The 26,755-nt window shown below is 44.3% G+C and overlaps 1 protein-coding gene across 1 annotated transcript in view; it reads right to left on the reverse strand.

Annotated features, from left to right (window-relative positions):
- The window catches only part of LOC121278784, a 53,007-nt gene extending 35,175 nt beyond the window's left edge, over positions 1-17,832 (reverse strand). Inside the window, exons 1-5 of the mRNA XM_041189235.1 lie at positions 17,724-17,832; positions 16,315-16,476; positions 14,516-14,625; positions 13,537-13,627; positions 2,777-2,805 (exon numbers count right to left, since the gene is read on the reverse strand). Coding sequence (XP_041045169.1) covers positions 2,777-2,805; positions 13,537-13,627; positions 14,516-14,625; positions 16,315-16,476; positions 17,724-17,832 — 501 coding nt within the window. The remainder of the gene's footprint in view (positions 1-2,776; positions 2,806-13,536; positions 13,628-14,515; positions 14,626-16,314; positions 16,477-17,723) is intronic.
- Between the last annotated feature and the right edge of the window lie 8,923 nt (positions 17,833-26,755).

Genomic DNA, 26,755 nt, shown 5'->3' on the forward strand with positions numbered 1-26,755 from the left:
GGGCCTGGATGAATGACACTTTTATTAGCTTGCAGTTGAGACTTTTTAGCAAGCATCGGAGAAAGTTGTCAATGGATTACTTTTTTCAAAGTTTTTTTTTTACACATTCCACTACACACTATAGAGTTCACTGGTTCTAGAAAGCGTACAGTGGGTCAATGGGCATGGAAGCACCATAACTTGGCATAGGGGGCATGAGGAGGACCTTTTGAACCTATCATTTATAAAGGTCCCCTTATGTAGACTACAGTGTACAACTTCTGAGGGTCCGTGAACCATGACTCTTTACAAACCTGGTCCAACTCCATGAAAATTGCAGAGAAGTAGGAGATGCCTATCTCCGCAATGAAGCCGGCCAGGTCAGGAGAGCTGGATGTAGGCTTTTGACAGGAACCAGCCCAAACCCTTTAAAGGCACTCCAGAAAAATTGCACAGCCGGGAAAGGGGTTTGGAATCCTGGAATTGGGACCCACCCGCCATTTTTAAAGGGCTCCCGAGTTATCCTAACTTGGCAAAAATCCAGGCTCAAATTTCTCTCTGCACAATTTTAATGCAGTCATTATGTGCTTTTTCAAAAAAAAAATTACATTCAAATCACAGAAAAAGTAATATTAAAATAAGAGAGAAATGTGATATAAATGTGTAAAATGTGCAGAGGGATTCAAACAACTCAAATTGCAAATTCTTAATGGGGCTTATTTTATTATTAAATATGTTGTGTGATATCAGTGGCAAATCAACATGTTGACTACTAGACTGTAGGTCAGAATTAAACTCTATTATTGTTTTCTAAAATTCTCAGAGCGCTGTGTGCAGTTCTAGTTATCACATTATGAAAAGGGCATAGAGGAACTGGAAGGGTGCAGGGAACATTTATGAGCATGATACCAGAAATATATGGGGTGCACATCAGGAAAGGATCGACAGGCTGGGTTTCTTTTCTCTTTGGAGTAAAAGGCTGAGGGGTGACGTAAGAGAGGCCTTTAAAGTTATGAAAGGCTTTGATAGAGTGGATACAGAGAGAATGTTTCCTCTTGTGGGGAAGAACATAACAAAAGGACATCAATATAAGTTAGTCACCAAGGAATCCAGTAGGGAATTTGGAAGAAGCTTCTTCACCCAAAAAGCAGCGAAAATGTGGGACTTGCTACCAAAGGGAATGGTTGAAGTGAATGGATGCATTTAAGGGGAAGTTAGACAAACATTTGAAGGAGAAAGGAATAGATGGTTACAATAGTAGATTTAGATGATGAGGATGGGAGGATACTCAAGTGGAGCATAAAAATGGACTGGTTGGGTCGAATAGCTTGTTTCTGTGCCGTATACCCTATGTAAATCTAATTCATTGCTTTCCAGTTCCTGAATGAGAAGGCAGGCTTAGTCAATGATGCCCTATAACCAGCCACCAGGAGATGCACAAGAACATTGTTTATGATGTATTCACACAATACCTTAACACTGGTACAAAAAACAGTTGTTAACTTCATGCCAACACCAAACTTGTTTACTTCAAATCAAACATCAAGGCACAAACTGACCCTGAAGCAAAGCAGATTGAGCCCATCTCTTCCATGGAGTCTCACTCTGTTTCATTCCAGTGTTAGGTTGTATTTACATAATAACTGCACTGAAGTTACAGTAGTAATATGACTGGACCCAAGCACTTTTCCATCAATTTCCATAATTTACCATAAGAAATTGTTTAGTTGACCCTGATGACCCAGCCAAGAGCAAGAACTGATACTGTACCATTCTACAGGATATTATATTGTCACGTGCTTTCAAATGACAAAAATTTGCATAGAATTTACAGCACAAAATGGCCATTTGGCCCAACTGGTATCTATACTCCACATGAGTCCGCATCTACTCCATCTACTTTATCTCAGCCTTTCAGCTTGTTTTTCCTATTGTTCTTCTCTCATGTACTGGTCTAGTTTCCTTTTGAAAGCATCTGAACTCTGTGTCTCAAACACTTCCTGTGGTAGCAAATTCCACATTCTAAGCTTAATACATTTGAAAAGTCAGTTTTAATCTTGAATGTGGAAAAGTTATTTGTCATGGACAGGAGGTTCTGTTTATTGCAGTTTTAAAAGTTACACAATAAAGTTTATTTACACAATTTATTAGTTAAAAATCTCTCCAGTGCAAATATTATTTTCTGTCAACACAGCAACATTTTCTAGCCATAATTTCTCTCAAGATGTCTTCAGTTGGTGACATCTTGGCTGAGATCGATTTTAAACAAAAAGTCTTTTAAGGGAAATTCATTTAATTAGATAATGAAATAGCGAAATTGAAACTTGATGACTTAAGAGTAAACATTTCAAATTTTCCACTCGCAGCACTCTGGGGTTCATTCTTCATTTTACCATCTATTGATCATTCTGCATTTTGAAGGACCAATTTATACCTGATCTCTGAATCCTACCCAGAATAGAGAGACTGCACTGCCAATTTAAACATGTAAAAGAACTTCAGTGCATTCATCAATAATCCCAGTGAAAATGTAAAGGGGCTCACCACCACTTTCTCAAAAGCAATTAGGGATGGGCAACAAATGCTGGCCTTGCCAGTGAAGGAATATTAAAAAAAATTAGGATGAGTGTCCAGCTAAAATCTTGGACTGCTCGTAAGTGTGAGTTTGTGACTCATCGTTAGATTTGAGAAGCCTCATGTAACAATCGATCTCTGTTCAAGCATTTTAGTGAAAATGGAGGCTTTTCTCAGAGCCTTCGCATAACTCTCTATCTATCAAAGCTGAGGTAATACTTACTAAGGACTTGGTACGACTGTTATCGGTCTCTGTTTCAAAGGAGATTTTGAAAAATCACAAGTGTTACTGAATATCAATTGCAACTTTCATGATCTGTAAAAGTTACTACACAATGATTAAGCTACAACTGCAGTATCTGTCTATCATTCTTTGCCTCTATCACAAATCAGCTTTGCGAAACAAGAGTTTCAGGCAACTTATAATAAATGTATGAATTCCAAATCTCTCACTTCTTTTCATTACGCAAGTCTGGTGCTTCACTACTGGGGCCCTGTGTAATGACTTCAAAGATAATCCAAGCCAAAAGTTGCTGCATTTTAAATTATGCCATTACAAAGTGAGTTTTGCTGGATAACTCCAGTGACATTCAGAAAGAAGAAATCTAGAAAAAAGTGGGTTTCTGAAGGTTTATATCTGCACCCCTGAGAGTACATTCCCAAACTTGAGTGGAAAGAAGAAATTAAAGGCACTGAAATTCTATAGGATGGAGGAGGAAAATTCATTTTAAGTGCCAGGATCTGACCACAGTACTGGAAATCAATCTCGAGTATTAGCTAATGACAGTGCCATTGTCACCAACTTATCTAAATTTTTGAGGCAGGGGATGATAGGAGTTGAAGGCCTTCTAGAAACACATTTCGGGCCAAAAAGCCTGGAGTGCTGGTTGAAGTTGCTGGGTGTTGGGTGTTGACTGGAAGGTGCCAGTTCTTCATTCTCACTACACCCCACCCCTGTGTCAGAGGGCACACAATATACAATAGAAACATTTCAGACTCTTATGCTGGCCTGGACTCATAGGTGAGATACATATTCATCACCATCAATGAGATACACCTAGATTCACCAGGCATACCTCTGCCAAATCAGTAGATGTAAGAAAAGCTGAGGCTGGGAGTGGAGCATCTGAATGAAGATTTCATGATGCAGACTCTGTAAATAAGGTTGACCTTGAGTGCCCTACCATCCATTCTTAATTAGCACATTCGTTTAGATAATATCACCAACTTTAATTTTAACACCTATGTGTTCTATTGTACTATTGTCATTGACATCTTTTGATGATCTGCTTCTATCACTGCTTGTTTGTCCCTACAACCACACACCCCCACCCCCCCCTCCACCTCTTTGTCTCTCTATTTCTCCGCCCCCCACACACACACCTTAAACCAGCTTATATTTCAACTCTTTCTTGGACTCGAACGCAAGTTCTGTCAAAGGGTCATGAGGACTCGAAACGTCAACTCTTTTCTTCTCCACCGATGCTGCCAGACCTGCTGAGTTTTTCCAGGTAATTCTGTTTTTGTTTTGGATTTCCAGCATCCGCAGTTTTTTTGTTTTTATATTTTTGATCTGTTTCCTGCTCTGCAACCCTCTTTATTTCTGTGCTGTTTCAGTCAAATTGAAATGTATCACAATTGCCCCTCACAAGCCTCTGGTTTCTATTGACTGTAGGCAGGGACCAAATGGTAAAGCATCGTGTTTGTAAATCAGGTCCTGACTGAGGGTCAAGGTGCAGATATTAAACACTTACGGAGTTTGTGCACCTGTGCACTGACTTACACCAGTGGCTGGCAGAGAAGGGCAGAGGCTCTGTTTCCACAAAACTAGCCTGGGCACTGTGCCCAGCACCAAGGACCTGATGTACTATGGTTTCCATGAAGTTATAGCAGGAAATGGCTGGAACAGTGGTTGAAGTTCAGAGCTAATATGATCTGTGTTGGTGACTGGTATCAGGTTGTAACATAAACTTTACCAACACCATCTTCATTATGGTCACAGCCAATAACAAATGGCAGCTATGTTGTCATTTACGCATCTTGCACTTTTGTTTCCTGCTGGCTTATTTCATTTTTGCTGCCAATACACCAGACTGATTTCTAGTGTTGTATCTTGAAGTGGATTAGAAGTGACACTGAAGCACCTGTTTTCCAAATTCTTCTTATAGTGACGTCTTTAAAAAGCTGCTAGATGAGTAATTCCCAACTAGGAGACAACTTACTATGTGGAACACTAACCTACTGGGTCAGATCAAACCTGAACAGCAAATATTTCAGCAATCTTTCATGTTTAAATTAATTATTTTACCTCCTCTAGAAATTTCAAATATTGGAAGTCTGTGTCTTGCAAAGTTATCAATATTACAAAATACATTTTATTAAATTGTGCTTTCTATATTAATATTTACTTTGTGCATAAATAACATCTAAATTGCTATTATTCCTCAAGACACCCAATGCCTGTTGAGCTCTTGCAATTCTGAACTATCTTCTGTTTTATTCCCTGACAGTTTAATTGGTTCCTCTCCCACAGTTGCTAATACCTTGCTATGCTCCAGTGCTTTAGGTGCCAGATGCTCTCCTGTACTGCACCCAAATGGTCATTTTGTTTATCTTTGAGCTTTGCTGGCAAATGTGAGATAACCTAGGGGTATTGCAAGTGAGCCCGATCCACGTGTTCATGTGGGCTGTTGGGCAGCCAGCAGCAAGAACCCCGAGTGAATTTCGCTTCTCAGCGATGTTCAGGGCAATTGTGGTGCCCCCAACTAATGGTTACTTGAGGAAAATTTTTTCTACACAGTAAGTGGTTAGGATCTGGAATGCACTGCCCGAGAGTGTAGTGGATGCAGATTCACCCTGGCTTTCAAAATGGAACTGAAAAGCACCTGAAGAGAAAAGATTTGCAGGACAATGGGGAAATGGCAGGAGCAGGGGACCAGATGGGTTGAAGTTGCAGAGTGCTGGCATGGACACGATGTGCCAAATTGGCTTCTTCTATGCTGTAAACATGCTGGGATTGAGTTCCCATGATGGGGCCTCGCCGCCACCTCCCCCCCACCCCCGCCATCAGTTAGAGAACTGGTGGGAGGCCTGCTTCATTTCTGTGCGGGAGGCTCGAGGTGATACAATTTAAGTGCACTCAGGCTCCGTTGCCCAGCCAGAGAGCCCCTGGACACGTGTGAGAGGGGCAAGTTCCTTGGGAGGGGGACCCAGGGGCTCAGAGGCAAGGTTGAGGGGTGGATTGCTTTTAACAGGCCCCCACCCTTTCCAATGCCGGGTTCCTCGACTAGGTACTGAGCATCTGTCAATCTGTCTTATGAAGCCTCAGGCAAACCCAATAGTATTTGCTGTATGGCCTTCCAGAGCCATGGGAGACCTATGAAAGTCCCGTTAAATCCCTAAGCCTCCATTAAGTTCCAGTGGGCTCAGGGATAATTGATGTCAAATGGCTCATTAATAAGCCTAATTGGCATCCTCCTGCAAGCGGGTAGGATTCCCAACATAATTGAGGACATTCTTTGTGACACTGGGAATAGGAAGGCAGGTACTCTCACCCAATCCTGCTGGACCCCCATCAAATTGCCTGCTGCTGCAGGCTCAATTAAATTTTGCCCTGTGATTCTCTGATTCTAATTTGTTATAGACTGAGGATTGAACCAGGAACATTCCTTGCCTGCATGGCCAAGTTTAGCACTGGACAAACTCTCAAATATGTTGGAAGAAAGAATTGTATTTATATAGCGCTTTTTATGAGCACTGGACATCTCAAAGTGTTTTACAGCCAATTAAATATTTTCAAAGTGTTGTAATGTAGGCAACAGGTCAGCCAGTTTGCACACAGCAAACTCCCACATACAGCCATGTGATATTGACCAGATAGTCTGTTTTTTCTTGTGATACTGATTTAAGGAAAAATATTGGCCAAAACACTGGAGATTACCTCCCTGCTCTTCTTTGAAGTAGTGCCAAGGATCTTTTACACCCACCCAAAAAGGCAGATGGCACTTGCATTATAAGAAGCAGCATTATGCATCGATCACCCTGGATTATTGGAGAGGCATTTCCTTAACAAGAGGTTTAAAAATGAAATTAGAATCAGTGCGATTATCATCCATGCATTTCCTACGGGCTGTCTCAGAAGTGAAGCACTGCAAAGCCAGGGAGAATTTGCATGCTTGATCCTCTAAATGAGGAATTTGTGAGAGAGTGCTGCAGAAAGAAAGAAAATGAAATGAACAAGTCCTTTTCAGATAAACCGATGGGACGATGAATTTGGAAAATGCTCTACCTAACCAGGGTGCAGCATCACCTTTTAATGGGTAAGGCTGTTAAAATTACAATGACTTCTCAAATAGAATATAAAAAAAACCTTAAATAAAAACCCAAATCAAATGATGCCGGAAAATCAATAAAAAAAATTCTGCTCCCTGATCACAGAAGGCAAGATAACAACGTAAGCCTAATTTGCAACAGGCAGTGTAAACATAGAGTCACTCCAGCCTAGCTGTTTTGGAACACAGTCAGGTGCCTCCCTTTACATTTCATTTTTTGGGCTGGGTAGATCCACTGAAATATTTAAACAAAAGAATAAATGAGTGCAATAAAATCAAATAAAAATTGTTAAATCTGGAGAGTCAAAATAAACATTCCACACACGACCCACCAGTCCTGGGAGGCAACATAATGGAAAGGCCTTACTTTGAAGTAGATAGGGCAAACGCAGAGCTGCCTAACTCCACAAGGATGCACTCAAATACCTCTCGTTAACAGACAGTGGCACCAGTAAATTGATTTCCAAAAGCAAAGTCCTGGAAAAACTCAGCAGGTTTGGGATCATCTGTGGAGACAGAAACTGAGTTAATGGCTGACATGTGGGTGGCAGGCCCCACGCGTCAGCGCTTAAAATGTTGCACGCTGACATCGGGCGAGCGTCTCGACGTCAGTGTGCGGCATCGCGATATTTAGCTGGGGGGGGGGCGTGCTATGAAGCGCGACATGCGCCCTCTGTTCTCCGTTAATTAAAGGCCAATTGACGCCGATTTTGAGGGGCCCGTGCGATCTTCGGCTCGGCGCATGGGCCCAATGGGCAGGCGGGTAAGTGACTTTTTAACAAACCTCATTCACGGGTGGGATATGTGGGCTCAGAGGGGTTGTTAATGTTTTACTGAAGTATTTACTGCAGCAAGTGTTTTAAGCTTGCCTGTGTGATTGTTATCAGTTCAGATCGATTCCCAGCAGCTTTCTCTATACTTTGAACCTCCAGCTCAGCACTCTGCAGACAGCAATCTTTATCGGGCCTGCAGCTGTCCGGAGGCCTCCATTTCGCCTTGGTATGGGTTCTGACATCTCCACTTGAGGCAGCTCCTCTGAGGAGGAAGGGAAGGCTAGAATAAGGAGAAGACCAGGACTGGACAATCAGCCTCCAGGGGAGTCACCTTTGGGAGGCCAAGCACAGGCACAAGGGGCGCAGGGCCAAGAGGTTGTCCAAGGTGAAAGGGGCAGCAGAAGACGCCATTATCCTGTTGCCAGGGTATACAGAAGGGGAAGCAGCGACCTCAATATGACTGAGGTGCACTGCCGAAGGAGGCTCTGACTGTCAAGGGGCACAGTGAACTATATCTGTCAGATGATTGGCCCTGAGATCTCCCCTAACTGTGTGGGTGGACACCCCATGCCAGCAGCTCTGAAGGTCACAGTTGCCCTCCACTTCTATGCATCTGGCTCCTTCCAGTGCTCAGTGGGTGATTTCTGCAGTGTCTCCCAATCAGCTGTCCACACTTGTGTCAAACAGGTTACAGATGTTCTGTTCAGACGGGCATTGACCTTCATCCACTCCCACTGCAACCGGGCAAGTCAGACACAGCGGGCCAGAGGCTTTGCAACCATTGCTGGCTTCCCCCATGTCCAGGGTGCTATAGACTGTACACTTGTGGCCATCCAGGCGCCAGCAGGTGAGCCCGGTGCCTTCATCAACAGGAAGGGCTTCCACTCCATGAACATGCAGATAGTGTGTGATCACAGGATGCAGATTCTACAAGTCTGTGCAAGGTACCCAGGCAGCTTCCACGATGCCTACATCCTCAGACACTCCCAGATGCTGGGGCTCTTCAGTGCTCTGGCTCGGCTGGATGGAGGGCTGCTGGGTGACAAGGGCTATCCCCTCAGAAGGTGGCTCATGACGCCTCTCCACCATCCAAGAACAGAAGCTGAGCAGCGATACAATAGGAGCCACGTCTCCACAAGGGCTGTGGTGAAGAGAGCCATCGGTCTTCTCAAGATGCACTTCCGTTGCCTGGGCTGCTCAAGGGGCACACTTCAGTACCTCCAGATTGCGTCTCTGTGATAGTGGTAGCCTGCTGCAATCTGCACAAGCTAGCGCTGGAAAGGGGGGATGCAGTTGACGATGAAGACCTTGACGTAGTGGATGAGGCTGCACATGATGAATCCAGCAGTGGCTCAGAGGATGAGGAAGCACAGGGCGATGATGAGGGGCAGCACGCCGACCCACAACTGCACCAAGGAGGCAGGGACACCCGGGACACTTTAATCCAACGAACCTTCAGCTAGCTCTACACACATGGATCAGCAGGACCAGCATTGCCTGGCGCTTTCACATGTGGCACTTAACTGCTACATCTTCCACCTCATCAGCTGCAACTAAGGGCTTAGTACAGAAACATCTACCTCCACTCCAACACTCATGATATGTCTGTGAAACATACAAATGCAGCACAAAGGAAACACCCTCAGCCATGGTAAGAAAAGTGGACTTTATTGCCACCAAAATAAAGCACAAATGTTGCTCTGATGCACATAATGATATATTCCCTAATCTAGGGCCAACACAAAATCACCAGTGACAAACGGTGGAGTGCCTAACGTGCCTTATGTTTTCGTTTGCGGGTGCTACGTCTAGATGCCGCCCCATCGCTCGGAATGGCTTGAGAGACAGCCTGCTGACTCTGCTGTCCTGTTGGGCTCGATGACCTTGGCGGGCGTCCTCTGGCCCGTGGAGCCCGCGCTGGCCCCGCCTGGGAGGGAGTGGCCAGTTCCAGAACTGGCACCTCCCCAGTTGTCACAGCCTCAACGGATGCAACAGTCACTGGCAGAGGGGTGGAGGAGCTGCTGCCCTCATCTGGAGCGCCCTGAGAGGAGCTTGCAGCGATGACAGGCAGCTGCTGCATCAACATGAGGTCACATTGGACCTCCCTGCTCACCGCAGATGGATGGGCACCGAGCTGGGACACTTGGTGCCCAGAACATCTCCCACCTTGCGAATGACCACCTGTGGCCATTACCGCTGTGAAGGCTTGCAGGTCAGAGTGTAACCCAGTCAGAAGATTCTCAGTCTGTTGGAAGCCCCTCTCCATGAGAGTCACCAATTTCTCAATGGAGGAAGCCTGAAGCTCTGTCATAAGGTTCGTGGCATCACTGACACTCTGCCTGGATTCCTCCATCACAGAGACCAAGTGAAGCACACCCTCATGTACCCTGCCAGATGCTCCCGCGCACCCTGCTACTTGTCCTGCAGCTGCTGCATGGCTGACATCTCCAGAGGCACATCATCACTGCCCGACTCAGCAGATGCCTGGTTCCCTGCAGTCCTCCAGCTGCTGGCACCATCGGCACTCTCTGTCCGTGCCATCTCCTCCAGCGATTGTGACGTGCCCTCTCCACTGTGCCCCGGGACACTAGCCGATGTCATAATCCTCACCGATGTATTTGTCACTGCGTTGGTGCCTGGCTCACTGAAAGGATGTGATGCAAGTTGCAAGTGTTGGCCCTCAGGTGTGGAGGGGGGGCTCTGGACTTGTTGGTGGTGGCCATGCGGTGGTGATGCTGAAATTAACAACAAGGACGGTGCGTTCAGTCAGTAACACCATTCATCCATATTGGTGGGGTGGTAAATAGTCAAGAGGAGGCCCAAACATTACACGCGCATACAGACAGGCTGGTCAGATGGCCTAAGGAATGCCACATGGAATGTTATGTGGATAAGTGTGAGGTTAAGCACTTGGGCAAGACAAGCAAGGTACAGGAATACGTGAGTAATGGTAGGACCGTGGGAAGTCACAATGATTACAGGGACCTTGCTGGGCAGACCCGTTAAGATGCCAGAACAGGAACATCAGACGTTTAACAAGATCAAAGCCAGCTTGCCTTTATTAGCCGAGGAATAGAATGTAGGAAAAGGGAGGTCATGTTGCAAGTGCAGAAAACGCTGTCGAGGCCACTTCTACACTTCTATGTTCAGTTGTGACCTGCACTTCATGGGAGGGATGGCATTAGAGTGGGGAGAGTGCAGAGGTTCCTGACCTGGATGCATGCTGGCCTGGAGAGTTGGAGTTATGAGCAAACATTGCATACACTTGCGACATTTGCTGTGGAGCACAGGAGATTGACAGGTCACATTATTGACCTTCATACCGTTATGATGGACATAGACAGGGTGGACAGAAGGCAACATTTCCCCTTGGCGCAGGGATGATTGACTTGGTGGCATTTATTTAAGTTGAGTGCCATGAGGTTGACAGGTGAGGTGCTGTGGACCTTTTGGACAGAGTAATGTGGGACGCACTGGCTGAAAGGGTGGTGGAAGTACAAACCCTCCTAAGATGCAATCAGTATTTGGATGTGCAGCAGCGATGCCATGGCATGTTAGGCCATGGTGATAGTGGTCACAAATGGGAAAAGGCGACTTTGGAAGGCGCCAGAGACGCACATCCTCAAGGGGCCGAGGGATCTTTGTGTATGACCCACACGTCTGACTGTATCAGTCTGTGAATGAGCAGTGTTGCTGCATTAACGATTGCGGCAGCCATCAGTGCTTTGGATGGTGGGGAGAAAGAGTGGATGGGACTGTGGCCCTCAAATACCTGGCCGCTGCACCCCAGCCTCGCCGACACCTGCCGACCTGGCTGCCTGCCTCCTCCCCCGCTCCATGGCCTGTTCCTCATAAGTGGTGAGGTGCTGCAGCATAGCATGCCCACCACCAGTCCGCTGACGCTCCCGACTATTGTTCTCTGTTTTTGTCTGCAGAACAGAGAAGAGGATTTATTGGGGCTGATCGCTCATGTACTCTGCATGCGCATGCCGCACCCCAACGACAGTGGCCCATCTGAGGCCTCCAGCAGCTCCTGTCCACACTACTGGTGATCAGTCCCCAGAAGATAGTACGGCTGCTCCCAAACCCCTCCCCCAACAGCCACCTTGGACACATTCGGCGTCCATCACTTTGAGTAACACACGGGTCCTAGTGCCCATGGCAAGGAGGCACAACTAGGTGCGGCGCCGAGGCCAGCAGGTAGCTTTTGGCCATGACACCTTGAGGCTCCCCTTCCACCATCTCATCACCATCAATAAGACGTGTGTTGGAGTTCTGACTGTGTGTCTAGCGGCCTCCCCTAAAGGTTGCCCCCAGACTCCCCAAATGCGACAAACACCAACATATGCTGCGGGGAGAACCCATCTTCTCCTCAACCACTAAGGCTGATGTAAGCATGGTCACTATCTGTTTGCCCACCCAGCATGCGCAAAATGCCCAGTGCAGTAACGACAGCAAGACATGGGGAGAGTGGGGGTTGGCGAGGGCCCTCAAAGGCTAAGGCTACCTACTGGGTCAAATAGCCAAGGCTGACATGGTACTCACCCTTCCAGAGCGCAACAAATCATTGAAGTGTTTGCGGCATTGGGTTCCTCTGCGCTGCACATCATCTTGAGAGCTTACAGCCTCTGCCACCTCCAGCCAGGCCTGGTCACGTGGGAGGGCCCTTCTCCTCCATCCTCCGGAAACAACACCTCCTGATGGTTTGACATCTCTTCTAGGAGGGCAGCAAGGCAGGCATCAGAAAACCGAGGGACACAGTGCTGGTGTCCGGTCGCTGGCCATGACGAACAGCCTAAAGGAGGCTACCTGGCCTTTCTTTATACAGACTGCTGGTTCCCCATTGGAACAGGTGGTCTGAACACGCCCACCGCCGATTTGATTTTCCCATTGAACACAGGAGTCTGAAACGCGCTGGGTGGGCCTTAATTGGCCCGCCGCACAAAATGGCGGCGCGGCACGTTTCATCGGTGGGGATCGGCTCCCCGCCCACCGCCGATTTGGTCAGGCTCGCCCGACAAACACAAAACTGAGCCCAAAATGTTTCAAGTCCATATGACTCTTCTCAAAGTCTTCTTCTGAAGAAAAATCATATGGACTCAAAATTTTAACTCTGGTTTGTCTCTCCGCAGATGCTACCAGACCTGCTCAGTTTTTCCAGTCGTGTTTTTACTTCTGATTTCCAAAATGATTTGGAAACAAAATTAGCTGGAAAAACAAACCATATTGTAACAGTGAAGTGAGGGGAGATAAAAACAATGATTCACAGGTCACAAATCGCAACACGAAAGTGACAAGGGCCATTAACAAAATTATCAAAGAAGACTTGGAGCTGCTTAATCTTTACTGAAAATCACCAGCTTATTTTGTAGCTCTGATCAGCAAAGCCGCCCATCCATTAACTGGGTGCATCTCAGTCAACACAAATTATTCCAAACTCTGATGAAGCCATTGGAAATTTGAGTGCAATTTTGTGTGTTCCATCCTGGAAAAAAGTTATTGATCCACTAGAAAGGATTCAAAGAAGAGCAACAAAGATGCTTCTGGGCTAGGAGAACAAACATGGACTGTGCTGTTCGCTAACTGCTCACTGTATGTTTTAAATAAGGAGTTCAGGCAGTCCTACAGTTATATCACTCGCTTTTAAAGTATACAGATGGAATATACATTGGAGACTTTCCATGTGACCAGAGCTCTGTTATATCTCTAGATTGGGCATTAACCTAACTTGCTCAAAAATCAGATGTCCCTTGACGTTTGTGCACTTCTTAGATCCAAAACATTTGCATATGGGTCCTCAGTAATCAGCTGAGGCTCAGCCTATTTGTCTGAGTCAAACTGTAAAACAACACGTTTATTTAACTGATGAGTCAGCTCACCTGAAGGCTGGGGTATCAGAAGGTTCAGCATGAAGTATTGTTTTCGGTTAGCTCTGTCCTTAATGAGGAACTGATCCAAGGCTATTAATGCCTATGGGATTCAGGAAAAAGGGATACTTTATTTAACATACATTCTGGAGATTATATAAAAGTCCTTCCAACCTTTTTCCCTCCTCTTTTCATTTCATGAAGGTGGCGACTCACTTCAGAATACAATCCCATCTGTTCTGGTAGCCCTCTAGTAGCTTAACAAAGGTGCCTTTCCTTTTTTGTACTCATAGGCCAGGATTTTCCTGTGGCGGATGCGGCGAGACATTTAAATTTCCATTGGCTCAGGCAGGATTGGAAGATCCCACCATCAGGAGGGGCCAGAAAATCCCACCCATGGATAGTGGCCATTAATTGGCTACTATATGTGTATACATCTAATAGCATGGTTCACTGGGCAAGTAGGAACATCAACCCTAGTTCCCTTTTCCCTCCTCTACCTTCAGGAATACTCACACGCTGCCCTAACTAACTAAGCTCCGGAGCGAAACTGGGGCCTCCCTGACCTCTAAGTCTCACTGCTAAACCACATGGTGGAATCATACAACAACAACTTACATTTATTTTACATGAGGAGTGCTATATCGAAGGTGGTGATCAGGAAGAAATATAGTGGGAAACTTACTTGGGGAGAACAGAAGCACACTCAAAGTGAAGGGTTTTTTGGAGACATGTGAAGGCAAGAGGGCAGCGCTGGAGTGAAGTCTTTGGGAGAGAATTGCAGAGAGGATTGGTGTAGAGCTTCAATGTCCGCATCAGGCGGTGGAGTGGAAGGAGAGGAATGAACAGTCATCTAGTGTCAGAGTGAAGGGTGCGTGGGAGACTTACAGTTGTAGATCACTCAGCTAGATTGGAGGAGAATCATGGCACTATGTAATGTACTGTATTGATACACATGTGGACATCAAAATTAATATTTCTATTTACTCACAAGTTGAGACATGCCTATAGCCATTAACGTCAGACATGATTGCCCTGTATTATCATGAACTCCAGCATCTGCTTGAAACTGCAATAACAATCGAACTGACTCCGATCGATCTGAGGGGAAACATCATAAAAGAGAACAATTTGGTGACCGCATGAACTTTAGGCAGAAACAGAAGATGCTCCATTCTATTCACAATTTAATCCACGCCAGACCTCAGGATACTTGACAAAAGGATGCTGGAAATCAGGTTCTGATGGAAGGTCTCTGACCTGAAATGTTAATTCTGTTTCTCTCACCAGAGAAGCTGCCAGACCTGCTCGGTATTTCCAGCAGTTTTTGTTTATATCACAGGATATTTGAATTTGCTCATTTTCAACAGCTCAGGCTCTCATTTTAATTTATTTTTCTTAAGTGTTGGCTCTATTAATAATTATAGTACACTAAACTAGTTCATAGGGGAGATGGTAGCATAGTGGTAATGTCACTGGACTAGCAATCCACAGGCCCAGGCTAATACTCCTGAGACACAGATCCACAGTAGCTCATCGAATTTAAATTTAATTAATAAAATTTGGAATTGAAAGCTAGTCTCAATAATGGTGACCATGAAAATATCATTGATTATTGTAAAAGCCCACTGGTTCGCTAATGTCCTTTAGAGAAGTAAATCTGCCATCCTTGCCTGGTCTGGCCTATATGTGGCTCCAGATCCACAGCAATGTAGTTGACTCTAACTGCCCTCAGAAATGGCCTAGCAAGCCACTCAGCAAAAAGGCAATTAGGGATGGGCAACGTATGTTGGCCTTACCAGTGACGCCCACATTGCATGAAAGAATAAAAATAAATCCTTATGCAGGTCTTCATGACATATAAACTAGGAAACGCGGCCTTGTGATGCCACTTTGACATTTGTATATTGAATACATCAGGTATTATGGCGCTTTTCATACATTCACACACTGCATACCTCAGTGTAAATCAGGCAGCCTGTGCCATAATACTTCTTAATACTGGCATCCCTACACTTTTAATACTGGCATCCCTACACTTTTAATACTGGCTCCCTACACTTTTAATACAGGCGTCCGTACACTTTTAACACTGGCGTCCCTACACTTTTAACACTGGCATCCCTACACTTTTAACACTGGCGTCCCTACACTTTTAACACTGGCGTCCCTACTGGCCATTAATGTACATGGTGGAAGCTACAAGTAATAGGACACAATTGATCAAACACAAAATGGATCTGGACAGATTGGGGGAAATGGGCTGACAGTGCCAAAAATGTAATTTACTGCAATCAAGTCCAAGGTGAAGAGGTGGGAAGAGCAGGGTTGCTGGGGGTGGATAGGGGTGGTGGAAGCGGGCGAAAGGAGGAATAACTTGTGGGAATGTAAAATGAATGACAGTAAACTACATAATCAGTATTGAGTGTTTCCTTCAACGTTGGGGAGTTTAAAGAACAAGGAGATTTTGAAGCACCACAGTGCCATTAGTGAAAAGCACAAGTCCACGCTGTGGACAGATGACGGAGCAGTTTCAGGTGGAGGCCCCAGCATCAGCCAAATCACAGCACTTGCAAAGTGTGAAGTTCCAAATCTTCGGATTAAACCATAGCTCCTGAGAAAGGTGAGAGGACCTGGATCCTCAGATCAAAAGAAATTGATGAGAAAATAAATGTTACCTCCAAGCACACATGTGGCCAACAGAACTCAAAGTACGCCCGGTGCTGTCAGGCACGGGGAAGGTCACACCTTTTAAGTGCCAAACTAATAAAAATAAATCATAAGTCTCACCAAGCTCTGTTGCCAGTTGCAAAGGGGTTCGCTGTTTGTAGTCTCGAGCCTTCATGTTAGCATCGTGCTTCAACAGACAGTGCAGGGAATTAGCAGCGTCATACTTAGCCGCATAGTGAACTGGTGTCTGCATCATTCCAGATGTCTTCACTTCAACATCCGCTAAAGAAGGAAGGTGACGGTTAAACACAATCTTGTGATATTCCACTTGCTGTGTTGTGGCTATGTTTTGTTCTCACTTTACATATCGTGTTACTTTAGCATGATACTTCTTTCTCCGCGGCAGAAAGGCCAGCATATTGGTGCACCAGTTGAAAAATCACTGATTTTTAAAAAAAAAAACCATCACCAATGCAAGATTGCCCTATTGTATGCATTTCATCACCCTGTAAACCCCACCCCCAGCACCCGCTGAACTTGGTGTTATAAAAACCCAGAGAACGCTGCAATCCACACACTGGGATAGAAATTCATCAGTGGGATAGAAATTCATCAGTGGAGCTGAATATTGGACAGAACAGGTGGTACTGTCTGCTTGTGCTACTGCTTAAGACAGAATTTATACACCACTATGTTCATACAATATAAAAATTTATTTATACACCACTATTTATACACCACTATGTTCATACAATATAAAAAAGCTTACTAAAAGCAGAAAAACAAATTGATATGAGTGTTTTGGTCAGTAAAACCACTAAATTATCTTGCAATGTCTTCAATTTTCCACCTAAATGGTGTACACTTTTTAAAAGGTCTGTAACATAGGTCCAATTAAAGATTCAATACTCATTCAACTAATTATGTATCAATTTATACTGTTAACATCAGGTAAGAAGGGGTAATTTGGCTCCCCTTTATTCAACCTCATCAGTTGGTCACAACAAAGGTTCAAGGCTTCATTATCACGAGGCTATGCCTTTTCAAAATCAAAATGTATTTAACTATTTAAGCTGTGAGCAATAAGAAGCCAATCAAACAAAGTTTTCTTAAGTCAAAGAAAGAGCAAATTTATGAACCACTACATATGAGAAAAATAATAAAAATGCAACTTTGAGCATTCAGCCCGCACACACGCACACACCTCCCCCATAACACCTGGTATCAGTAATAAGGGGAGTTAGAGTCCAAATAAAAAAAAGGTGAAAGAATACATGATTAAGCGTCAAGAGAAAAACAGAAAATACTGAAAGAACTCAGCAGATCTGGCAGCATCTGTGGAGAGAAAAACAGAGTTGACATTTCAAGTCCATATGACCCTTCCCCAGAGCTGATTAAGTATCCTTTGATTGTCCTTGAGGTGTAGATTTTAACACTGTTTTGCATTTAGGTGGGTGAATATAGTGTCCAATTCACTAGAATTTCGGTGTTTGCTAGATGGACAGTCAGGGGTTCAATGTGGGCCTCACCCATGTCTACCTCCAATTCATTCTCACTGTTCCTCTCGACCTCAATGTCTGTAATTGGACAGACCTTTACCCACTTGTTCCCTTCTCTGCTGTGATATTGCTTTATCATGTTGACATGACACAGCCTTTGCTTTTTCCTGTGGTCTTGGGTGTGAATTAGGTGGTTTAACGCCCACCCCCTCCCTCCAAGCCACTTTGCTACTCTGTACGGACCACTGAACTGAGCTTTTAGGGGTTCACCCTGTATTGGTAGGAGCACTAGCATGTAGAAAGGTTCAGGCCCTGGCATATTTGCCTGCCTGCTTTTTCATACCTGTTTGGGAGATTTTAACTGTCCTCAAGCCATATCAGAGGCTCTCGTGAGTCGCTTACGGAATACGATTACGTAGTCTAATTTGGAGACTTCCTCCTTCTGTTCTAAAAATCTCTCCTTGATTAGTTTCTCAGTTGGTGTCTGTTTACTCTTTCAAATGGAGTAAAATTGGTGGACTCATTGGGTGAATCTCTGGTAGCGAGCAGAAGAAAAGCTAGTCCCTTATCCCAGTCATGGGGGTACTCATTGCAGTATGCCCTGATCATTGTTTTTTAGGGTCGAGTGCTACCATTCTAGTGCCCCTGCGACTGTGGGTGATACGTTGAGGACTTCAGCTGGGTCATACCCAGGTTACCTATGATTTCCTGGACTATTCAGTACATGAAATTTGAGCCCTGCTCCGACTGGATCTCGGTGGGCAGGCCATACCTGGTAAAGAATTGGGTCAATTCCCTCACCACTGTTTTGGCAGAGATGGTTCTCGGGGGAACAGCCTCTGGGAAGCGGGTAGCCGCATCTGTGATTTTGGGTAGGGGCCCCACACAATCCACCAGCAACTTGCTGAATGGTTCATCAAAATAATGGCATAGGTGCAGGTTTTATTGCAAGCTGGAGTTTTCCTACAACATGTCAGATGTGGCAGTTTCTGCAAAACCTGACTACATCCTTGTGGAATTGTGGCCAGTAAAAATGTTGGCTGAGGCAGTCTTGGGTTTTCCATATACCAACATGCCCAGTCATCAGGATTTTGTGTGTTAGCTTTATTTCCCCAAAGTACCTCAGCAGCACCACCAATGGTAGATCATGCTCCACTCCTCATTTGGAGGTCTGTGAGGAGGGTCTTCACTTCCTCACCAGTAACTCATTTTTAATGTAGTAGCATTCAGGGATTGTCTCTGCCTCAGCTTTAGGTTGGATAGCCTGAACTATGTTTTGAAACAATAGGTCAGTTTGCTGAGCCTTAGCTAAGGAAGATCTACTTATTACTTCTTTAGGGTCCCCTGGACTCCTGAAAAAGGTGTCAGATAACCAGACAGAATCATCTATCTGCACTGCCACTTCAGCCTCCTCTGATGGAGATTTTCTGGCCATAGACCGGGTTACCACAGTCAGGGAAAATGCCGGGCATTTTTTCCTGCAACCGTTCTGTCCCCCTGACCTCTGTCGGCTTCTCTGAGACCACTAGAGGTGCTATCACTTTTGGTCCTGCCACATCATTGCTGAGCAGCAAGTTGACCCCGTTGACAGGCAAACTGGGGACGATTCCCATGGTCACCTGTCCTGGCACAAGGTTGCATTCCAGGTGCATCTGGTATAAGGGGATGAAATTGTACTCTCCTTCAATACCCTTTACCAACACCTTGACACTTACTGCACTTTGGTGGAAAGGCCATACCTTTTCCCAACAGTAGAGTTTGGCTACCCCCTATCTCCCTCAATATCACTATGGGCTTACATGCCTCAGTCTGGGGAAATGTGGCCACTGTTCCTTCTGATACAAAATCCTTGTAACTATCAGGGATTTTTTTTAAATGCACTAGCACTCACAGTAGCGCATCTATAGTCTGCCACAGTCAAAGCCATAGTCTGGTTTGCTATGCGCTCTTTCTGACTCCCATTTTCTGCGCAGGGGTTGTGTGCTCCAACAAATTACACAGGTTTCTCCCATCACCTCCAGCAATCAGCATGGAGGTGCCCTCCTGCGTCCTTGGCCTCACTCCTCTACTCATCCTTCCTGGCCTGAGGAGGGCCCTCAGTGTTTCCAGCTGGCCCTTCTCTCCCAGGGGTGCTCAGTTTCTTATCACTCTCCCACCTTCTATCCTTCTCAGTTGTTTGGGAGTTACTAGGAAAGGGTTTCTTTTAGGATAAGAGTTTGTGGACAAGCTCAATCATCAGCCAGGTTTGCTGCCTACCTGGCCCCTGTTACTCTATCCCTCTATGTGAGGTCTTATCATGAAGGGTATGGCGGTTTTGTACTCCAGAGGAGAATTATCTCACAAAGGTTTTTGTAGGTGGCCTCAATTTTAAGTGCCTGTACCCACCAGTCAAAAGTGAACTGCTTAAACCATTCAAACTCCAGGTACATTGGTCAGGCCATTTACCGAGGACATGGAATTTCCGATGGTATGCCTCCGGCACTAACTGGTGTGCACTTAAAATAGCTCTTTTGGCTGCCTCATAGCTTGTTTCACTTCCCCCAGGCAAGAGGGAGTAAACTCCGAGTTTTCCTGTCAGCTTACTCTGCAACAGCAGGGACCAGTGTTGGACTGGTCACTTTAACCGCTGTGCTAATCTTTCAACTGAGATAAAGAAAACATCCACCTCTTCTTCATCATCCTTAGGAATTAAATGGGGAAACTTGAATACCTCTGTCCCCAAGTCTGAGCTCGGGGTGGTTCCCTCACCAGGGGTGTCTTCAATGGGCACAGTGGGATCCTTCCTTCTCAGCTCAAGCTGTTTTAATTTAAACTCCCTTTCCTTTTCCCTTTTCTGGAATTCTCTGTCCTCCTTCCATTTCTGCCTCTCTTTTTCCCTTTCCTCAAATTCCAGTTCCAATTTCCACTGCTCAAATTTTCATTTCTCTGCTGCTAATCTATCCATTTTCAGCATCCTCAATTTCCTCCTCCAGATGTTTTGCCACCCGTTTTAAATTTTCTGTTTTTCTGTCTTTTGGGCGGAACTCCATCTCTAAGTGTCTAGCTACACCTTAATTCTTCCAAGGACAATGCCCTTAACTTCTCAACAGTTATCTCATCCTGTTCTGTGAAATCATTGACATCGAATTTGGATATTTTGGTGCTTAAGTATTACAGGTCCAAGAAAATCTTTTGCAGTTTTTAAATTGTTTTGGAATGATTTACATTCCTCACTCCAAGTTTTTCACCAGTCTGTGGGAATAATTCCAGACACAAGCCCCCAGCTCTGTTACGACCAAGTGAGAAGGGGTGAGCTGGCTCTGCTCTGTTCAACCTCCTCGGTTGTGCACAACAAAGATTTAAGTTTCTTTTTCACAAAGATATGCCTTTTCCAAATCAGAATGCGTTTAACTATTTAAGCTGTGGGCAATAAGAAGCCTATCAAACAAGGTTTTCTTGATCAAAGAAAGAGCAAATTGATTAATCACTAAACCAGAGAAAAAATAACAAAACTGTGATGTCAAGCATTCGGCCCTCATGCATTCATTTGGGCCCACACACACACACACCCACAGGTATCAGAAATAAGTGGAGTTAGAGTCCAAATAAAAAAGTAAAAGAATATATGGTTAAGCATCCTTTGATTGTCCTTGAGGCTTGGCTTTTAAACGCTGCTGCCAATTTAGGTTAGCTGGCTTCTTGGATGTAGTCAGATGTAGATGATGTTGCAATTATTACGAGATTTTGGTTTGCTGTTAGGTTTCTAGTAGAGTTGACTTCTAGAACCGTGTGGCACTGTTATTCTGAAAGAGAGAGAGGAATAGAGAGCAATCTTCAGCCTGTTTCCTCTGCTGAAGACTTTCTTGACACACCTGTGTCACTCGCAATCTCTCTCAAGTGGCTGGGCAGCCTTGCCATGAAATACTTCACCCATTGTGTATTTCCAAGAGGCTTTGGCTGCATCTGTCTGTGGCAGCCATTGTTTCAATACCCAGTACTTTTCATTCTTAATGTCTCTTCCTTAGACAGCTACAAGTTTCGATGGGTTACAGGAAATGTCTCTCTCTTCACACTCCCCTGTGGGTGATTTGTCTGCTTCTCACTTTCACCTAGGAATGTGGCCTTGCATTTTGAAGCAGTTTGTTCTGTCTCAGTTCAAATTGCAAAATTTCTAGTCTGCTGAAAGTTTAAGACTCACATCTTCAAAAATAAAGGGCCGTAGCCCCGTGGCAATACCAGCCCTATTACCTTCATTGTCCTACTACAGTTAGGATGAGTTTCAACAGTGCTTAGTCAAGCTCTTCGGCACTATCACCTCCAGAGGAGAAGGAGGAGGGTTGGTGGTAGGCGAGGTAGGGGATGAGTGGGGGTGCGGTGCAAAGAGAAAACCATTTCTTTTCAATTGACTGCAGATTGGCACTGGAATAAGCACTGAAAAATTAATCAGCTCTTGCATTCAATATGGTTGAGGAATGGAGATGAAGTCATAAAAATAGCAATTAAAATGAAAGATATCTTTTGTATTAATTTCTGATGAAAGTACTTATCCACTTGGAGATAATCCAATGAATTTTGTTTTTACATTAGATTTTCTATGCTGTAATCATGCATTGGTCTCTCTGGACCACACAGCACTCCCTAGAGAAGAGATGCATGTGATATAAGCCTTTGACAGTGGGATGAAAAGAAAATTGGACACAGTCTACAAAGTTGTGCCTGTTTTGTCTACTAGAGCAGGCCAAGTCCACCTCCTAAGGTATTTAAGCATCTTACTCCAAGGCTTCTGTCAAATCCACTCTAAGCAGTTGTCAGGGCCAAGATCTGATGGTGAACCGACCCCTGGGGACAGCATATATCTATGAGCTAACTTCACACTATAATGCAAAATCAACTGCTTTGCTTAATATCAAAGGCTGCCCAGCACAGTGAAGAGGCTTCTTACCCACAGAAGCTTCTTTAAGCTGTACTACTGCCTCAGGCAGTAAGTTTCAGCAAGACAACAATGCAACATTGGAGATCTGGCCTGCAAGAGATGCTGGAGAGAAGGGAGGTCCATTTTGAAATAGAAGGTCATCATTTCCTGAAGAGTAGCGTGAGGGAAGCAGAAAAGGATATGAAAAGAAAAACTTGCATTTATATTGCACTTTTCACAACCATGTGTACAGTCAATGAGGTAGTCCTGCACTGTAGTCACTATTGTAATGTAGGAAACGTGACAGCCAATTTTGTGCGGAGCAAACTCTCAAAAACAGTACTGTGATAATGACAATGATTCACAAGTCATAATGTGAATCAGATTATGACCTGATAATCTGTCTGCCTGTGATGTTGATTGAAGGTTAAATATTGACAAGGACACTGGGGATAACTCCTCTGCTCCTCTTCAAATAGTGCCATGGGACCTTTTACATCCACCCGAGCAGGCAGATGGGGCTGCAATTTAATGTCTCACCTGAAAGACAACAGTGTAGCAATCCCTCAGCGCTGTGCTGCAATGTCAGTCTTAGCTTTTGTGTTCAAGTGAAGAAATGCCATTTCTCTGAATCAGATCTTGGCTACAGGTGAGAGGTTGTCAATAGATCTCTGATAGCCTGCCAAGGTAAGGGTACTTTGCTTAATTTTACAATGCTGCTTGCTTCAGTGTAAGCCTAACTGAAATTTTCTCAGCTAACATCCAGGGATGGCAGATTGGGTGAGGCCTTCACAATGTGTGAACAGCTGAAGCACTATAGCCCAAGGACACCATAAAATAAATAATGAAACTGCTGGATCAACATGCCCCAATAGATTTACATATTTATGATGGTGTGAATGAGTAGTTCAAGATAGCTGACAAGAGAGATGTGAGATTTCCTCAGTATCAGTTGTGGCTCAGTTGGTAGCACTCGTGCCTCTGAGTCAGCAAGTTGTGGTTTCATAGTCTTAACCCAGGACTTCAGTACAACAATCTAGTCTGATACACCCGTGCAGTACTGAGGGAGTGCTGCATTGCTGGAGGCGCCATCTTTCAAATGAGACGTTAAACCGAGAGCCGTCTGCCCTCTCAGGTGGACATAAAAGATCCCACGGGACTATGTAGAAGAAGAGCAGGGGAGTTATCCCTCATATCCTGGTTGATATTTATACCCCAATCAACATCACAAATGAATAGATTATCTGGTCATTATCACCTTTCTGTTTATGGGAATTTGCTGTACACAAATTGGCTGCTGCATTACAACAGTGACCACACTTCAGAGGTACTTCATTGGCTGTAAAGTACTTTCAGACACCCGATGGTCGTGGAAAGTAATGCAAGTCCTTCTTTCTTTTAATAATCTTGTACAGCACAGCTCTCACCTGGCTACTCATGCAAACGAACATTTATCTTACCATTACAGTCCAGGAGAAAGTCAACCATTTCAGGATAATTTACTGCTGCAGCCACATGCAGTGGGGTTACTCCATAGTTATCAGGCTTGTTTACGTCAGCATTTCGCTCGATCAAAAACTTGGCAACATCAGGATGCCATGTTCGGGCTGCCTATTAACAGAGATAAGAAATGTAGTTAGGATTTTGAGCAAGTGCCATTTTAGTAACACTGAATGACCCAGCTTTCACGGTCATCTAAAATCATTTTACAAAGCTGATGATGCTTTCAATAGGCCTTTTCCTGTCACTAATGTTAAGACTGTGAAGGATTTAGTTTGATTCTTCTGAAGGATATGGTTTGTCTGAAATTTTAACACAATTTGAAAGAATGATGTATTTTATTCAATATGCAGCCAAATTCCACACATTTGTGGAATGTCATACGTGGCAGCGAGTGATGAGCATGCACATGGGGTGGATTTTTATTGAATCAGGATGACTCAAGAGTCCTTTAAAATTGGCAGGCGGCTCCCGATTCGAGGTTCCTAACCCCAGTCCTGGGCTCTCTAATTTTTGGAAGTGCCTTTAGAGGGCACGGGCCAGTTCAGGCCAAACACCTGCATCCGGCACCCCCAGCATGGCTGGCTCCATTGTGGAGTTAGGCATGTTCTACTCCTTTGCAATTTTCATAAAGTTTGGCCAGGTTTTTAAAGAGCCATGGTTCATAGCTCTTTAGAGGATTTGTAAACCCTAGTCTGCATGACTAGGGTGAAAAAGGTCACTTTCATGACCCCTATGCCAAACCATGGCGCTCCACCCACCCTCCATGGCCCCTCCTGCTGCCTATGCCAAACTATAACCCACTATGCACTGTATAGAAGCGATGAACCCTATAGTGACAGTAGGATGTGTAAATTAAAGTTATTCATTCATTATTTTCCGCTATGTTAAAAAACTCCATTTCACTACAGGGCAATAAAAATGTCAATCATCCAGACCCTGTAAAGTATCAATAACAAAAACAGCAGGCCCTTGAAACCACTTAATGGTTTTTTGTTAAAAAACACATACACTTATAAAACATACACAAACATAGGGTTCATTGGCTCTATATAGTGTATAGTGGGTCAATGGACGTGTAAGTGCCATAGCTTGACATAGAGGGAATGAGGGGCCATGGTGGTGGGTGAAAGGGCATAAAGTGCATGGGGGGCATCGGTGGCCATAGGGGTTGGGTGGAGAGGCATGAGGTGGTATGGATGGGCGAGGTTGAGAGGTGCATCGGCCTGTTTTTATTTTAACAGGGATGATGTCCCATAGCACCAAGGTGGAACTTTTCAATAACAAACCTCTGCACCCGGCAACCCTTGGGGTTGCCTCGGACCTCTTTCTCGGGTTGGCTGGCCCAACACACGACAATAAAGATTCCACCTTTTTGGGCATTTTCTCCCAAGGTGGGCAGGCTGAGCCAGGAGTTTTCCCAACTTCCACTAACCCGCCTCGGTGATGAAAATCTAAGCCATTGTGTCAAAGTTACATTGTAAGAGTGAAGTCAAGACTGATCTAGTACGTAAATATGTGCGTATTTAAAAATGTTTCATTTGAGTTGCATGCTATAACTGACTGCAGAAGAGATTTGTGATGTGCTTACATGACTGGTAAAGAAGGGGAAACTATTTTTATATACGTATTATAGATATACTTACTAGTCAAGAATAGATTTTCCAAAATACTAGTAAATTGTACACAATCATTGTTAACCACACTTTAACAGGATTCTGACTTCTTTTTGTTTGCTCTGGGACCTTTTACTTCATATAGATGCTGGTTGTTATTGTTTGATGTTAAATATAAATGAACAAATGACAGACAACATTTCTCTTGAGCAGAGTTTATGTCTATTAAAATCATCATGCAGGACTTAATGCCAAATTAAAAAGCAACACTAATTATAATTATTAAATATAGCAAATGACTTGTGGCAAAAATATTTTCTCTGCAATGAATCATGCCATTAAGTTCACATTACCCCATGCAAAACGCCCTGGCCATATCTGTCAGTAGAATTGATATCGGCTCCATTTTCCAGCATTGTATTCAAGCGCTCCAAATCAATCTAAAAGCAAAAGGTTACAGATATTTCTTCATTCTTAACATTAATAGTTAAACAGAGACCGAGGGAACAGATTCTCAAAGGCAGGCATGACATGCAAAGCAGAGATGACACTGAGTGGAGTGTAAGTAACTTACTTGCTCTTTTCAATTCTGAATATTACCATTTCTTCACCTCTTTATAAGTAGTAATATTTGCATTTATACAGCACTCAATGTTGAGTTGTGTCAACGCACTTCACACAGTTTGAAGTACAGTACCAGCTATTCTGCATCAGCTACACACTATAAACAGCTGATAGAGAAATTACCAATTTTCTCTCCAACCCCCAATATATCAGCATGGTACAGGGACAATGACTTTGATCATTAAGCAGATTTACAAATTTTCTCTCCCATTTCTTTTAACAGCCATTATCAATTCCGACCCAGGTTCCCCCCTCCAACCTCTCAACAGCCATTCAGCCTGCTCACTTCCATATGAAAGGTTGTTCAAATAGCAGCCATTAACTGCTCGCTGGGAAGCCTTTTTACGCAGCATTTCTTTGCTGCACATCCAAATCAATTAAGATATTCTAATTTATAATTATCAATTATATTATATAGGTTACATGGTTTC

Source organism: Carcharodon carcharias, chromosome 6 (genome assembly GCF_017639515.1).
Source record: "Carcharodon carcharias isolate sCarCar2 chromosome 6, sCarCar2.pri, whole genome shotgun sequence".
Classification (NCBI taxonomy): domain Eukaryota; kingdom Metazoa; phylum Chordata; class Chondrichthyes; order Lamniformes; family Lamnidae; genus Carcharodon; species Carcharodon carcharias.